At 36.7% G+C, this 18,100-nt stretch overlaps 1 protein-coding gene across 1 annotated transcript; it reads left to right on the top strand.

The window, feature by feature from the left end:
• Positions 1-3,886: 3,886 nt before the first annotated feature.
• On the top strand, positions 3,887-9,047 carry LOC118451555 (salivary endonuclease-like). The gene is given in 6 exon segments (XM_085655181.1): positions 3,887-4,028; positions 5,818-6,054; positions 7,073-7,108; positions 7,201-7,395; positions 7,398-7,698; positions 7,980-9,047. Coding segments are annotated over 6 exon segments (1,587 nt in total). The 3' UTR covers positions 8,656-9,047.
• Positions 9,048-18,100: the final 9,053 nt, after the last annotated feature.

Here is an 18,100-nt window from a genome sequence, read left to right as displayed (position 1 = left end):
TCCCGTTCTGTTCTTAAACCTTTTCCTCCCTTTTTCCTTATAGAGCTTATTTCCTTTGTCACTCTCTCTCTTTCTCTCTCTCTCTCTCTCTCTCTCTCTCTCTCTCTCTCTCTTTCTCCCTCCGTTTATATCAACCTTTTTCCCCTTCTCTATTTTTGTCTTTACGTTTCTCTCTACGTTTCGTGTCCATAAATATTGTCGTTTACGACGATCTGTGGCCAGCGAATCACCTTTGGTACACGGTCGTGCGTCGAGAACTTCGTGATCGTTAGTTTGAAATCATTCTAATTAGCAGCGCGAGTGAGAAAGAGAGAGAACAGAAGAAGAATGGAGGGGGTAAAAGAACTCGAGGTAAATGTTTCTGGTGATGAAGAAAGAAAGATAGAAAGGAAGAAAAAGCTAGAGAAAAGGAAAAAAAAATTAGAAAAAAAGTGCAAAGAAAGATAGAACTAGTAAGATGCGCACTTATTTAACTTTTCTTTTGGCACTCCGTTCTTTCTATACTATATAATTTGCAAGAGCTTACTATTAATTAGATTTTATTATAACCGTATCCGCGGTTTCCTCGCTTTTCTTATGGTTTACCGTCTAACCAACCCCTATCTTGAGTTTCAACGATAGAACTATTTCAGGCTCTTTAATGAGCACGACAACGACAGATCGTACGCTCATTCGAGATATATTATAGCCTAATAGCAATTTTCTCTTATTCTATTTTCGTCGTTCGTCGGTAAGGTCCGATTCGAAGAAGGAAGCGAATAAGTTCTCTAAAGATTACGATATAGACGAGATAGAGAAGAAGAGTTTGTAAGAACCATTCGGTGATAATCGTCAAACGATATTCGCCGTTAATGCAACTATAAAGGATGCATAGTGGAGCCGCGTTATCGCCTTTAAAGAAGCCTCTTAACGGCCACGCGTAACTATCGGTCCGACGTTTTATTGAAATCGCCGAAGGATCAATTTTTCTTACCCTTCGGCCTTGAGAACGTGACAAGGATGGCCCTAACGTGGCTCGATATCGTACCAAGTTTACCTATGTGTGTGTTTAGATATTTATACATATACGTTCTCACACACATATACGCACAAACGTATACATGCTCATACATACATAACACGATTGCTAGAGTATGCTATACCTACGTAGAACGTGCGCGACTTCGAAGGCACGATAGCCGTAATGCCCTAATGGCCTGCCTCCTCTCGGTCTCTCTATCTTTCTTTCTCTTCGTATTCGCGAGCACCTTCTCTCTTCTCATCGTTAAAGGGGGATAAACGAAGCATGTAAGAGATGCGCGTGAGATAAGAACGTGGCGCGAAGGACGTATCCTTTTCGCACCCCAATTCTTCTTCCCTCGAGTTCCTTTTTTATTTTTCTTCTTCTTCTGCCTCTTCTTCTTCTTTTACTTCTTCTTTCCTTGATCTTAGGAGATGGAAACAGCAGACGATTCGAAAAGAAGCAAAAAAAGAAGGAGAGTAGAGAAAGATAGAGAAGATGGTTTAAACTAAAGAGTTGCTAAGAGGAAGAGAAGAAGGAATAGTATGTGGAGGTGGAGGAATTAGGCAGCTTTTGCATCGTAATACGCATCTGGTAATCACTATGATCGCGATGGGCGTTACCGATCCTTAACTTTAATAGTCTGCGTTGCCCAAAAGAACTGACGTGTCTTCTCACTCTCTCTCTCTCTCTCTCTCTTCGTCTCTCTCTCTCTCTCTCTTTCTCTCTATCTTACATTCTTCTCTATAAGTTTTTCTTTGTTACTCTTTCTTCCTTCTTCTTGTAACGTTACTGAATGTCCCGAAGGGATATATACGACGAAGAGAAACAGAGAGGCGCGCAAAACTTTTATCGTTTTGCCAAGTCGTAATTTTTGCAGGTATGCAATTCATGTGCGCGTGGTTCTTTCTTGAAGAAGAATCGAGATAATAAGCGTCACGCACTTCTTATACCTGGCGTACGGTAAATTAGACGAGGAAGGACGAAAGGATTGTATAGAAATGAACTTAAAAGAATTTGACTATTTATTTATATATAATTTATTTTCCATCATTATCGTTATATTTATTACAACTTTCTTTTCTATTCTTTTTAGATAGCTCATCTATACTTTTTATTTCAATTTATATTATAATTTATAATTTATATTATTTATAATTTATATTATTATTATTATTATCTTCAACGCATAGATTACAAGATCACAAAAAAAAAAGATATCTTTGAAGTTTACAGGAAGTATCGGGATTTATTCTTTCGTTAGTTCATCGGTTAGTTTTGCAAAATCGATGCAGCAATAGTAATAGTAGCAGCAGCAGCACCAGGAGCAACAGCAACGGCAGTAGGATGCACCGTGCACGCGAGGAAATTTATGCTCCCGCGAGCTTTGCACGACTTAACGTTTAACGTGCACGTTACACGTACACGCGTTATGTACGCGAAAGCCGCGGGGTGAGAAGTGAGGGGAGGGTTAAGGGGTCGAAGATTACACGCTCGACCCGCGAACGGCATTGCGCGTTCAACGCGTACACTATACACAAACGTAAACGCATTCCTTCTTTATTTCTTAATATTTCTCTTTCAAGTTTTAAACTACGAATAGAATATTGATAATTATTCGAAAATTAACATTCTCATTTTACATATATCAGATATTGTGTTAATACGTTTTAGATATTTGTGTTAGTGTTAGATATGATAAAATCGTTACACATAGAAAATTTTTATAAATTATCGATTAGAATTGATCGATATAATCACGTGTGAAACTCGTTCAGGATCATAGGGTTTGGTTGAAGTCTTTCGTCGCTGTCGTTGTCGTTCGAAAGACACGTATACAGATAGAGGAGGAAAGATAGCTTGTCGGAAGTAGACACCGATGGTCGATAGCTCTTGGCTAGCCGACCAGCCTCAAAACGGCGTGGCACGTTGCGAGATCGTAAGATCTGCGGATCTGTCGAGCGAAGAAGAGAAGAAAGAGAGAGAGAGAGAGAGAGAGAAAGAAAGAGAGAGAAAGAGAGAGAAAGAAAGAGAGAGAGAGAGAGAAAGAAAGAGAGAGAGAGAGAGAGAGAAAGAAGAGAGCGAAAGAGAGAAAAGAGGAAACGAAATAGGGGAATAAATAAAGGAGGGAGAACGAGAGAAAGAGAGAGAGAGAGAGAGAGAGAGAGAAAGAAAGAGAGAGAGAGAGAGAAAGAGAGAGGATGGAATCCACGCGAGTTGCAAGCATGTCGGCACTAAGTTGTATTAATGTAGTCGATCAATCCTAATGGACGTGGTCGCATCAGCACCGCGAGTTGCATTTGCATGCGTGCGTTGAGCGTCCCATCCAGTCCCGTGTCCGGTACCGTCCCGCGGAGGCTGTAGTTATGGTTGGTAGTGGAATATAAATCGTGGGTCATCGCGATCTTCTCGTGTCAAAGCTCGCTAGATATCGTAAACTTCGAGCAGGAAGCGCAAGCGATTCGCTTCTTTCTCGAGCGTCCCTCAGATCCCTAAAGAACGTTAGCGTCCTTAAAACGTCTTCGAACTTCTGAGCGATGATCATTGCGATCCATGCGGATCTATCGTGATCCGTTCCAAGCGTATCTCGGGGACATCGGAATGGGGAAGGATAGGAGGAAGGACGAAAGAGAATCGTTCCTTGTAAACTTTCATCTTTACGATCCACCCATAGGTTATTATGCTTGGTCGCTTACTCGCTTGCTTACTTGTTCACTTGCTTGTTTGCTTGCTTGCTTGCGACGACTGAAAGGAAAGCAAACGTGATTGGTACACGATGATACATTCTTACGAACTTTTAGAACCGTAGGAGAGCTATCTTCTTCCGCGTATCGTTCCCAAAGAAATTCCCTTTCCAATTTCTTCCCTTATAGTTGCCATGTCATAATGACTCGACAGAAGATCCTGTACGAGACGCGGGGCGACAATGATAATCGACATCCTTTAAGGATACTGCTAACTCTTCACGGAGATTACATCCAAAGGCGTTACCAGGAAATGACGGTACCACCGGGGATTACTTCTAATCGTTATAAAAAAACAAAAAGATGAAATGTTAAATCGACAAATTCTATAAGGTTGTCGGAAGTTTCGCCGTTTGGCTTTTGCAATATCAAAAGGTTGATATCCTTCTTATCGTGAGACATTCCCTCAAAAAAGTTCCAAATTATCTCTAACGTCAACGATAATTTTTATCCCTTTTTATTAATTATCACGTCTACGATATCATTTCGCTTTCGTCCGTACTTACGAAAAACGTAATGTGCCTCGTTCACGTATCCATTTCTCTACTTCTTTTGGAGTGATAAAGAAGATTGTGTATGTTTCACGGAGCTAACGACGACGGCGACGACGAGAACGACGATGATGACGACGTCGACGGCGACGAAGAGGACGAGAAGGTAAGCACAGGGCGATATATAAATTACACGTCTGGTCCCGGGAGGCCGCTCGAGGAAGAAACTAACGGTACTCGCGGGTGTTCCTCTCTTCTTCTTCCTTTCTCTCTCTCTCTCTCTCTTTTTTTTCTTTCTTTCCGTGGTCACCGATCTTAGCTCGGCTGGACGCTCTGATCTTTCCTTTTCTGCTTCCTCTCTTGTTTCTGATGTGACAGTGAAAAGAAAAGATTTCCTTCTTTGCCGAGAGAAGAGCAAAGGAACGAAGAAGAGACGTCGCTCAATTCAAGGATATCGCGCAATCGTTCGTTGATTTACGTAAGTTCCGCTGACTTTCTGTTGTAAGATTTCTGTTGAAATTTAACGATCCATTAATTTGCTTTGTAATCGAATAATCAGCAAATATTTTTTTCACTTACGCACTAATTTTTTTCTTTTTCTTTTACTTTATCATACAACTAAGAATAGTTGCTTTAGCTTTGTTTATTTTTTCTTTCTTTCTTCTTCTTTTTTTTTGTTTTTTTTTTTTTTTTGTTTAAATTATCGATAAAATCTATAAGGAAAGAAGAGTTCGTAAAGTCTACAACGTCGTCTGCTAAGATCGCGCGATCGCGATTACAGAGGTTACAGAGGCTAGTTGGAAATTACTTCGTGGACTCGTGATTAACTACCGGTTTGATCAATTCGTAAGATTTTCTGCTATTTCTAAGTGGATGGATAATTCGTTGTTCTCGAAAATTAGTTCCCTTAAATTGCTATAAATTACTTGGAGTATTATCTTAAAACGATTAACGGCATCGATTGGACAATTGATTTTTCCTCTCTTTTTCTTTTTTCTTTTTTGTTTTCTTCAATACGAATTTTTTCTTAGTTTCGTACGGTCGTACTCAAGGCGATAAAGTCGAGCAGAACGATTTAAATAGACGCACTATCGATAGATTACCACTACTGTAAAGTGAAGGGAGAGAGAAGGAGAACGGTTCGTACTTGTAGTTTCTGTGCACCGATTCTGACCTTCGTTAATCAGAGGTCCCATGCTTCCTGGTGATAAATAACGTTGGCTGCCAAGTTCAAGCATGGAAGACGCGACGCTTATTTGTATACCAGAGCATAAGCCGTTCGTTATTTCATTCGCATAAGTGTATACATTCTCTCTTTATCTTTCCCGACTATTTCTCTCTTTCTACCTGCTTTTAAATCTTCCTCCTTTCAACGGACAATTTCAAGATGAACGCAACGTAAAATCAATAGAGATTTTGAAATGAAAATTAAGAAGAGAAAAGAGAAAAAAGAAGACAAAAGAAAAAGAAAAAGGAAAAAAGAAAAGAAAAGAGAGAGAAAAACGAAAGAACGAGTCTTGAAATGCGTGCGTGAGATCGACAACACCCACGTTACCGGAGCAGCTTTCACATTTCCCATAAGTCGCTACGCAATTCAGTCAGGTTCCACGCCTAGGATTCTTGTTTCTCTTATTCTTCGAAGTAGAGACTCCACTGACTTATCCCATCGACCTCCGAAGGATAAGGAGAGAGACGAGTCTCGTGCGAATTGCTGGACGATTCACGCAATTCAAAAGAATCGTACCTGAGAAGCCGGAAAATGTCGTTGCGTTATATGTGATCTCTCGACATTGGGAGACTATATTGTCTTCTTATGCATGTAAGTACTCTTTCTCTTTCTTTCTCTCTTTCTCTCTCTCTCTCTTTCTCTCTCTTTGTGTTCGTGCATATGTATATATATGTATATATTATATATATATATGTGAAAAAGTACATCTAAATGTGTTGAAACATTGAAATAATTCAGCATGTTATTAAATTAAAATAACACTTAAACTAACAATTTTCAGACATAACATTATAAATATGTTTTGTAGAGCGTGAAAAACTGTATCGATTAACGTATACGAAATTAGAATTATATTTAAAAAAAAGGTGCCAGTGCACCTTGTAACTGCACTGATACACAAAAATGTATGAAAGTTTCATAGAATTATGTATCGTTTAATACCATTCAATTTGTCGTATGACATTTTTCTCAATCTCCAATCCTTTCAAAGATGTATAGCTCGATTTATGGGAGATCTTGTATATATGATTATATGATTGTTGTATATATGATTATTACACTCGATCAATGATCATCTTATGTCGTTAGAAAAAACAATATTAACTTTTGCTATATAATCGTTTTTATTTTTACGGTTTATTTCGATAAAAAATTGATTAAGAATTTGACACAATATCTGTTATGTATCACTAAAACATATTTCGTTTTATTTACCATTCAAATTTAAACGCGATTATGATCGGTTGCATGTAAATAGAATTTTTTTACTAGAGATACTTCTATTTATAGTTCATTGATCTATTATAAATAAGAAAATAAAATCGATTATACCGTTCGAAAAAAAATCACACAAATTGTAAAGATAGTTTCTTTATGTTTCATTAATCTTTAATTTCTCAATGTATTTGAAAAAGTCCAATATTAAAATAAGTTACTGTCTATATACGTAATTCACCTGTACAAACTGATAAGAAAAAATATTTATCAGTGTACATTACTAAACAGTATAAAAGAGAAGTAATTGATCTTGAAAAGCAACATGAGGTAAAAGAACATCTAAGCAGTATCATGCTGTGGATCGTGACACTCTTTATTCATATTTTATTAGTCGTTGCCAAACCGACCGAAAATGATGTGGTGGATTGTAAGAATAATGTTCAATAATACATTTTATAATAATATCACTTTAGAGCTGAAAATTTTTCTCTCTTTTTGTTTTGTTTTTTCTATTTTTAGACAACACGACTGATGCAGAATTTTTGCGCAACAATTGCGTTCTATCCACGAAATATAAGTATGGCGATCTTAAAGAACCACAGCCATTGATTCTAACTCGAAATGGTACTGCATCGGTGATACTTTATCCAGACGTTAACGGTATATTAAAGATGCAAGCGGGTCAATCGATTTATTTGGCATGCCCGGGAAAACAAAAAGAAACATGAACTACACCCAAGAAGTGAAAGCTACCTGCATAGGGAATAAAATATTTCATGTTAACGGTGAAAATAAAAATTTTTCATCGTTGACGTGCTATCATTTGCCTGAGCACATCGCAAAGATTACAAAATCGTCGTGCTATGGCAGGAATACTCACTTCGAAATTGGTTTTAATCTGAGCACCGATTTTCTGCGCATGATAGAACTGTGTCACAATGAAAAAACTTACAATACATATTACACGAAATTCAGACTGACAAAATTGATTGGAGGACACCAGGCAGGTTATCCCAGGTAAACAGTCAATAACGATCTTATTTACAAATACAAACGAATATATATGGGTGACGGAAAACAGTACACGAATCTATTTGCGAACGGTCAAAGCGGGAATAATAAACAGGAAAGGAAGGTTTAGTTTTTAGTCTCAGTATGTCGGCATTTGCTTGTAGAATGATGAATATATTCGGAGAGGAAGGAACTTGGAAAAGTATGAAATTCGATTTAACCGGCTGTCACTGTCATTTCCCTTCGTAACCATATTGATAATGATCGTCGATAATCTTATTTTCTAGGCCGAAATGGAATGATGGAGATCATTACGGAGAGATAGATATTAACGAGCAATACAAATTCAGCGAGCAGCTTATCACACTTGAAAAACTTTTGAATTCGAGCAAATTGGCCAAATCTTATCTAATGAAGTCAATTCAGTTCCTGTCTCGCGGACATATGGTGGCAAAGGTCGACTTCATTTATGGTGCTTTACAATCGCTTACTTTTTGGACCATAAACACGGCTCCTCAGTGGATATCTTTCAATATTGGTAACTGGAGAAAACTTGAGGAATGCATCAGAAACTTTGCCACTAATCGTTCTTTGGATCTAGATGTTTACACGGGTGTACACGGTCAAATGACCTTGCCCAATGCTCGAGGCAAACAGAAAGATATATATCTCTACGTCAATGATAGGACTAAAGCCGTTCCTGTCCCCAAGTTTTTTTGGAAAATAATCTACGATCCACGAAGCAAGAAGGGTACCGCGTTTGTTGGTTTGAATAATCCCTTTATCAAGTCGAAAGATGATGGTGATAACTACATATGCTCGGATATCAGTTCCACGATCAAATGGCTTAAGTGGAATGCTGAAAATACCACAATGGGTATCTCTTATGCGTGTACCGTCGACGATCTACGTAAAGCCGTACCGACCATTCCTAAATTTAAAACGATAGGCGTTCTAACGTAAAAATCGATAGAAATGATTTTGAAAAAGATTTAAATACTTTGCAAAATAAAAAGTCAAAAAAAAATATATATTCTAGTTGGTACGTTCGATTAATTCTTTTGATTTTTGATACGTGCCGATTACGTCTTAAGTTAACATGGTTGACATATTAATTATAATTCTTTGACATTCTTATTAATAATGTAAATTTTAAAAAAAGCTATAAATGAATGTATATCCTATTATCATACGCGTCGTGTCTTATCGTGATAATTATTAGAACTAAATGAAAAAACGAATACCAAAAAGTTGATTCAGCTGATATTATAGCAGTTCGTGATGAAAAATTTTCTTAATTACTACAGTTTATACAAAGACATGCCACTGTACGATAAAATAATTATTACGGTGTACATATAGGTAAAGAATATTTATGTATATTTGTGTACATACATATGTGCGTACATACTCATATACCTATTATATTTTTAAACAATAAATGCATTCGGAATAATAGAAAAACAATTAATTCTACGTGATGTTTGCTCACGGAAAATGATAACACATCTACGTTAACACAACAAAAAAAAAAAACAAAGAAAAAAGAAAAAACCATCGTTCCAATTTTGTTCCTTTTATATCTAAAATAATTGTATCCTTTCTATCAACGTTAGGTCTATCATCAGTTTGCGTCGTTTCATGATTGGCAGCTTACAAAAGCGATCTTATAGAAACATAACTACGCGTCGTTCGCCATCTTTTACGATAAAGAGTTATTAACAACGAATCGATTGGCAAGTTTGTATAACGATACTGCGTTAATGCCTCCTTGAGCGAAATATGAGCTTCTCCTCTATACTCCACGAGTATACTGAATAAATGAGATGTTTCGTATTGACGTCAGAAGAAACCGATGTGTTACGTCGAAAGCTAAGAAAACTTCGCTTCAAACATTTCAACGGTAGATATATATACATACATACATACATACATACATACATACATATATATATATTTTTTTTTTATACATGTTATGTAGTATTCCTATTAAATACTTATGATCACACGCAAGTTTTGAAAACTATGATTGTCAGAAAAATCGAAACAATGAGAAGGAAGGAAAAGAGAACGATCGCGATAACGTATTCTCTCGTAAAAAATCTTGAATCCGATGGGGAAGATAACGTTAGTGCAATTAAGTTCAATGACAAATTTCACGAGGAAGTATTTAACCTGAATTTTGAAGAATGCGTATTTTGTATGACTCTTCGGAAGAATTATTAAGATGAGATAGATAGAGAAAGAAAGAAAGAGAGAAAGAGAGAGAGAGAGAGAGAGAGAGAGAGAGAGAGAGAGAGAGTAAGAGAGAAAGGAAGAAGGAGAGAAAAAAGGAAGAAGACATAGAGAGAAGAGAAAAAAAGTAGGGTGAACATGATTGAATTGGTGCATACTTAATCGTATCTCGTTTATACGTGTAGACATTGAGATTTTACTTTATCATTATTACGTTCCTTAAATTTTCCAGAATTCTATTTTTCTCGCTGTCTCCTTCCCTCCCTTTCTCTCTCTTTCTTTCTTTTTCAATAGAAATATCTCTCTCTCTCTCTCTCTCTCTCGATTTTGAGTTTATCACGGGAAAGAGTGAAGAAATTTCATTTCGATAATTTCGTTACCGATTACCTTTTCACCATCGTTCTATTTTCTCGCCTTTTTCGTTTCTATATTATCTATATATGTAACTATATATATATATATATATATATATATATATATATATATATATATATATATATAGTAGAAAAATATCAGATCTATATATATATATATCGTTACGAGGGCAAAGCTCGCCTTTACGCAGGTACATAACGTACACGTAAATCAAATCGAAGGGAAAAAGTAATGCCGCCGGGACAGATAATAGACGATTGGACTTTCCTACGCGTCGTAAAAAGCACGATAAACTCGGCATGCGAGTAATTGCAATAGCACCGAACGCACCTGCACCGATCGCATATTTTAACGTAACGGTAAGCAGAAAGAAAGTCTCCTTCCATTTTCTTTCCTTCTATTTCTTTCTCTCTTTCTCTTTCTCTTTTTTTCTTTTTCTTTATCGTTTTCGTCTCTCTTACTAACTCTCTTTCTCTTTCTCTCTTTTTTATCTGTCTCGTTTCCCTTACTCTCTTTCTCTCTCTCTCTCTCTCTTTCTCTCTCTCCCTCTCTTCTTCTTTTTCGTTTAGAGAACAATAAGGCAAACTATACCCGCGGTGAGACGGTCATAAACGTGCTTTCATTTTTGCCCGGGGTGTCTGGTAGTCGATATATGGCGAACCAATCATAATAAATCGTGTCCTTCGGTTCCTTGACCGCAGGTTTCACGAGGACACCGTGCAGTCGATGTCGAAGACGACAACGAAGACGACGTAGGTGATGCTGGTGCCGATGGAGCATTCCGAGCGTTAAAAATACAAAAGCTGCAGGGGCTGTACTAAACTCTTCTCTCTCTCTCTTTCTCTCTCTCTCTCTCTCTTGCTCTCTCTCTCTCTCTCTTTCTTTCTCTCTTTTTCTTCTTTTCTTCTCTGGCCGTGCTTGATCGTTACCGGTACTTCATCTTCATGGAAACGAACCATTATCGCTAATAGCTCGCTGGACGTGGATGGATACGTAAGTACAGATAGACGTATAGCGACCTCATGTTCGGTGCTAATTAAATCCCTATTTAAATTACAAATTCGTATATAAATCTTGCTCCACTTTAGCGAATATAACAAGTTCCCTGCTTCTTTACTCCGTCGACTTCAAACACGATTGCAACGTTTTCGTTGATCGCATCGAATAATGAAATCATGAATTTACGTACGTGATCACAAACGATCGATGGATATACATGGTTGATATTGGTAATGATATTGCTGAGAAAACATTGGCGTAACTTTATCGTTACGATAGTGTATATAAAATTTTCACAATAATTTTGAGAAATCTTTTATTATATTATTGATTTTTAATTGAAGTTTGTGTAAATATTTCTGGAGAATTATTATTGACAATCATAGAAACTTATGAAATTCGTCTTTATTAAATTTTTTGTCAGTTTGCAGCATCTCGTAATATTATATCGTTAATACAGAATAGATAATGAAATTTTTATATTTTTCAATAAAAAATTTCGAAAATTCACACCATTTTTCTTCTAATCATTCGTCTTCAATAGGTACGAGCTATTATCGATATTAGTGCAATAAATACAATCTCTTAGGCTATCAGAATTATACAACGGATACAACAGCTATCATAGTATTCTCTGTACGTTCTTATTTTTCTTCTTCTTCTTTTTCTTCTTCTTATTTTTTTTCTTAGTCAATACTTTATCTCTGATAATTTTTGTACGTTCTTGTATTAATTCCGTCATCCAATCTGGTATCGTTATACGGTACGTATTACTGATAAGACGAGTTCTCTTTCTGAAAGCTTTCGAACATTTTTTTATTTCATCGATTCACATAAATTATATCGATGCAACAACCTGATAAGTATTCAAGAGACAAATCGCTACCTACGATCTTAATGCTATAAGATGTCCATGTTTAAAAATTACTTTATTTCTGTCATTTATTTTTATTAACTACGCGAGTTGTCTCAGTAGAAAAGAAAAAAAGCGGAGAGAAACTTCAATAAAAAAAAAGAAAAAGAAAAAGAAAGAAGGAAAAAAAGGAGAAAAAGGAAAAAACAGAAAAAGAAAAAAACTTATGGCTAGTTTCACGGCGATCATGAGTTAGCTACTCGTTTTACTCGTATTCGTCGAAAGTGCGCCGTAACAACGTTTCAGGCATCGTTTGAAGAAGAAGAAAAAGAAGAAGAGGAGGAAGAGGAGGAGGAGGAGGAAGGTAGAACGGATTTTCTGCCGCGTGTACCGCGCGATTCCACGAGGAAGAAAGTAACAGTAGTGGCACTGTTTGCCGGGACCGCATAAATCTTAGGGACGCAAGCAAATTGTCTGGGAGGGAGATAGAATGGTAGGCAAGTAGAAGAAGAAGAAGAAGAAGAGAGAAAGAGGAGGAGGAGGAGAAGAAGGATAAGGAGAAGTAGAAGAAGAAGAAGAGAAAGAAGAAGGAGAAGGAGAAGAAGAAGAAGAAAATGAGGAAGAGAAGAAAGAGAAGAAAGGAAGAAGAAAAAGGAGAGAAAGAGAATGCTGCCGTGCTCGTGCGTGCGGGAATATAACAGCTAACAGGAAACGTTATACGTTCGGATCGCTCGTGTATATCCGTACGCTATATCAAGCTGCTCCTATGTTTGAAACGGAGCGGTCGCTTGTGTTCGTCGGATTTCTCGCAAGGATCCGAAGATCCTCCTCGTGTGTTCTGAGTGCACGCTGTACGACTCCTTGTCTAGTATTTCTTTTTTTTTTCTTTCCTTGTTGCTTCCTTTCTTCTATCCTTGCTTTTTACTCTTTTCACTTATATCCACTGAGAGAAAGAAAGAGAAAGAGAAAGAGAAAGAGAAAGAGAAAGAGAAAGAAGAAAGAGAAAGAAAAAGAGAAAGAGAAAGAGAATAAGAAAATGAGAATGAACGAGAGAAAGAGAGAGAGAGAGAGAGAGAGAGAGAGAGAGAGAAGAGAATTCTTTTTTTTGCACGAGACTACATATATGGACCGCGGTAATTGTCTCCGTAGAAGATGCGAGTATTAGTCGAGTGGAGGGTGTTGATTCTTTCGTGGTATGCGTACAGGTTTAAATGGGACATACGTCTATTTATGTGTCTGTGGGATACGTCTGTGTGTACATGTGTATATATTCTTCCAAGAGTCAAGTAAAGTGCACTTTACATCTCCCTCCTTTCGGGGATGTATCATCATTTTGCTTCTCTATTTATTCACGCGTTCTTTCCGCCGAAGGATTAGTCTATACATACTTTGCATTCGTTCATTAGATCTTCTCTTTCGATGTTGTAAATTGCTAATGAAAAAAATGATCATATTATATAGTATTAAATCCAAGTTCGATTCATAAGGGTTTAATAACGTAACAAGAAACGCTCTCTCATAGTCGATATAGAACTCGCGTTATATTACAACTCTATTCTTCTCTATTTTCTCTTTTTATTTTTTCTTCTCCTCTTCTTCTTTTTTTTTTTACATCGTTAACGCTTTAAGGCTATGAAGGTGCATGACGCGTAACCGGAATAAATCTATCCATTCGTTCGTCTATTATCCATCCATCTGAATAGAGAAATACGAAAGGAGAAAGGTTTCTTAGGATAAGAAGAAGAAAATCCGGCTGCCGCGAGAAAAGACGCGTTGATACGGATCGGAAGGTAGGCGCCCGCGGACACGGAAGGGTAGCCCTTTGGATCCTTTTGTGATAGGACAAGAGCGCGATTGAAATCGATTGTAACGTCATCATCAGTGCGCTCGTTCGCTAGCTAGCTGGCTGGCTGGCTGGCTGGCTGGCTGGCTGGTTGGTTGGTTGGTTGGTTGGTTGGTTGGCTCGCTTGCTTCTTCTTCTTCGTGCATCGTGTCTGCCGGCGCTGCCTCCTCACGGCTTGCTGCCGATCCGTATCTAATAAGGAAGAGCAAATGGATTGTGATCCGTATCTCGGAATTGCCTAGGCGAGGTAAAGATAATACGACGCGAAAGGGTTTCTTTAAATGGAGAACGTGAATCCTTCAACGACAAGCGGTCTTCTCCGAGGATATACTATTCCTCTTTTCATTGTCTATTTCGTCCATTCGAACGGATAATTAAAGGCTAACTACGTCGATCTCTATCGTGAAAACAGTTTGTTTTTTAACGAGCGATATCGGTTGGGAAACATCATTCGATGGTGGTGATCGTGGTTTGTGGCTCTTCTGATTGACCTTGAATTTACAGGATCAATTAAAAATAACGACGATTCGATTCTCTCTTATTTCGAGACTTTTCTCTTTCCTCTTTTTTCTTTTCTATTATTTTGTTTAATTTTTGTAATTTTTTCTTTTTTTTCTTTCTTTAAGATTGCAAGATTTGAGAATCCTTACATTGCGAATAAGATTTATATAGAGGAGGATAAAATTGAATAAAAGAATATTGATTTCGCGAATGAAGCAGTTTACGCTAGACTCGGATATCGTTTACCACGACAATTTAACCACGTTAATTAGATTTATAAGTGTAATCAAATACTTGAGATCATATTACGTGATCGTAGGAATTTACCAGACAAGTACTTAGAGAAATTCTCGTCGTCCTCGTGCGCGTCTCTTTTTTCATCGTCTTTCTACTCGACTCGACTTTACTCGAATCTCTTATATCCTGCGAATAAAGTCTCGTGTGAATACGATGCGGCAAATATTCAAGCTCGTAATTTCAGGATATCTTTTTCCACTCTATTATGGGATTCCTATGAACGGACTCTAAAGTCTAACTGGACTTCTATACTTGGAACTCGTGAGATGGGATCACGCGGTGAATCGATCATCTAGAATCCAGAGCCGTTGCCTTCGCGGAATCTATTCCATCTTCGTGAATTCCTCGTCTCTTGCAGTTTCTAGCAACATATATATCTATGTACTTGTACGTGTATGAATTTTGTGAAATCTCTGTTTGAATTTATTTAGGTTCACTTATGTCACCGATTAATAATATAAAAGTAAAAATGAATATTTAAAATCGAAAGACGAAAGATAACGAATGAATATGCATACTTTAAATAATTATATCGCCTTTCTCTCTCTCTCTCTCTTTCTCTCTCTCTCTCTCTCTCTCTCTCTCTCTCTCTCTCTCTCTCTCTCTCTCATTCTCGCTCTTACCACTTTTCATTTTTCGAATCGAATTATAAATTAGGGGAAAATTAGGTCAATTCGAATTATACATGCAGATCATTACTTCTTATCTCAATTATTATTCCGAATGTTAAATTTATTTACTAGTTACTAAATTTAAAATGGTAACACACATATACGAATAGACTCGTTTCCACGGCCCGATTACATTCTATTATACAAAAATATCATCGGTGACATTGTCCTTTTTTTTTTTTTTTTAGATTCTTTTTCCCCTTCTTATTACGTCGGACGCATAACGAAGGCGATGGAAACCAGGTAGGTTAGGAAACATGGCACGACCTTGAGTGTCCCTCTTTCGAAAGTAGAAGCGGTTTCGATCGCGATACGTTTTTATGAGACATACTCGTTTCCGTTTCCTTTTTCAAAGTTTTTAGGCTCACGCATGATTAGACGTACGATAACTTGATCAACTTGACGAAATAACGAATGTATTTACATAAAAGATATTTTATTTACTTTATTATCGGTAAGAGCATAATTTTTTGATGATATCGTTAAATTTTCAACGATCTTTTTCCTTTATCTTTACATTTTTATAATGTGAACGATAAAGGACAGTGAGAATTTTTATAATCCCACTTTTAAAAATCTATGAGCGTTTTTATATATTCAGAAATAGCCGAGATTAATAAAAGAATAAAACAATAGATATTTATCATGAAATAATAACAAAAGAAATAATATAATATATCGAATGTTGGTCTTTTCGAATGCGGAAATACTACAACTCTTCTTTGGCCAGAAACTATTAACTCACTCGCTTATTTTCTTTACTGTTTCTTCGTTGTTTTTTTCTGACATACACCCCTTTCTTATCCCACTCACATTCATACATACGCATTCGGCAATACTTATCACTCTTTGTCCTATCTCTTGTTTCGTTGCTTATTTCACTCATGCTGCATTTCCATCTCACTTTCTCTCTTCCAATCTCAGCTCCTTTTCTACTTTTCATAAACAATGTACCTTACAAAGGATAGACCATACTTTATTCAACTGTCGATAAATTTACTTATCTCATGCATGCATACAGATAGGACTAGCAAGCTCTGGAATCTTCTACCTATACGATATTATTTTTTTATTTTCTTTTTTATCTTAATTCACAAATTAAATTTACCGATTAATGCAGAAACATCGAGGAATGTAACTTGACCAGGTTTACGTTTGCATATATTTCTGAAAGGATCTGCAAACAAAATACTAGTTTGTAAAAAGGAAAAAACAAGGAAAATAAGGAGATCAAAGAAGAGGATGTTGCAAAGTTGGCGTGGCTCGTGTCTGATCGTTTTCTGTCTCCATATTCTTATATCCTAAGGTGCATTCTCGAGAGTATGTCATTGTCGCGGAACGTTATGAACGCGCGCTATCTTCTTGGCATGTAACGCGCCTGCGCCTTCGGGCGCCTTTATTTCTATTAAAATCATTATAAATCATGTTGCAATCGCATATACACACGCCATACCTAACTTCGTGTCACAGTCATCCAACATTATGATTTCGATACGTTGAGAGAGAATGAAAAAAAGAAAGAAGGAAGGAAGACAAATTTTAGTTTTTCATTTCTCTTCTTTCTAGTAAAATAGAAAAATAAAAAGTTTTCAAGATGTTCCAGGTAAATCCGACAAAAGAAAAGCGGGAACGCGTGTTATTTACTTGCTTACCGTTTCGTAATAAAAAATCTCACGAAGTTATGGCAACAATGGTTAAAACAATGGTGTCGCGTTCGATGGCAAAATCGTAGGGAAAGATGAATATCTGATATGAGAATTCGCGTCGTGTGAATGCGAACAATTCATGGCGAATGTAAGGAGCAACAAAGAGGACGATGTGCTATTCGTCGACGAAATGCGTATCCATGTGCATGTTCGTTGTTTTATTAACAGGTCACGATGGTGACAAAACACGTTGAGACTTGGTTAACTTGGATGAACCTTCGCGAAACGAAATCCTCAGGTCGTTTATTTTCTTAATTTTTAAGAATGAGTCTGTGTATACATTGAAATTCTAAGGATTTCTCTATGTGCGAAGGAGGAAACTCTGATGTGAGTGGAAAGCATAAGGTTATATAATTTATAGAAATATCTTATAATTATCTGTCCTACCATGTAAGTAGATACTATCTATGGGGAATGAGCTGGAGACCGAGCAAAGTCGAGAACGATGTATCCAAGAAGTTTCACTTTTGCAGGTTTCCTTTTCGTTGTTTCTTTAAGTAAAAAATGTTAATAAAAGTTTTCTTTCTTTGTAAATAAAACAACCCATTATTAAATATAATTGTTCGATTAAATAAGTAAATAAAAAGGATTAAATATAATAAAAAGTATCACGAAAAGCAAGCAAAATGCGTTGGTTAGATTGAAAAGATTTACGAGTAGATAAGTACTTGTTTACATAAATAAAAAGAGATTGATCAATGAAAAGTAACGAAAGACAAATTGAAATGTATTAACTTTATCGAATGTAATAAATATAAAATTTCGCGGTAAAAAAATCGTTTTCTAATCTATAATCTTGGATAATAATGGAAAAACATTGATATTATTAATACCTCGAGTGGGTATACATATTTTCTTATGTTTTCTAAGGAATAGTTCGGGAGTTTAAAGGTAACGTGGATCAGTATATTCGTAAATTTCGTCTTCG

The sequence above is a fragment of the Vespa mandarinia genome, chromosome 2 (assembly GCF_050613455.1).
Source record: "Vespa mandarinia isolate Hongniang chromosome 2, ASM5061345v1, whole genome shotgun sequence".
NCBI lineage: Eukaryota > Metazoa > Arthropoda > Insecta > Hymenoptera > Vespidae > Vespa > Vespa mandarinia.
The sequence above is the reverse complement of the archived record's forward strand: the minus strand, read 5'-3'. Positions and strand labels throughout refer to the sequence as shown.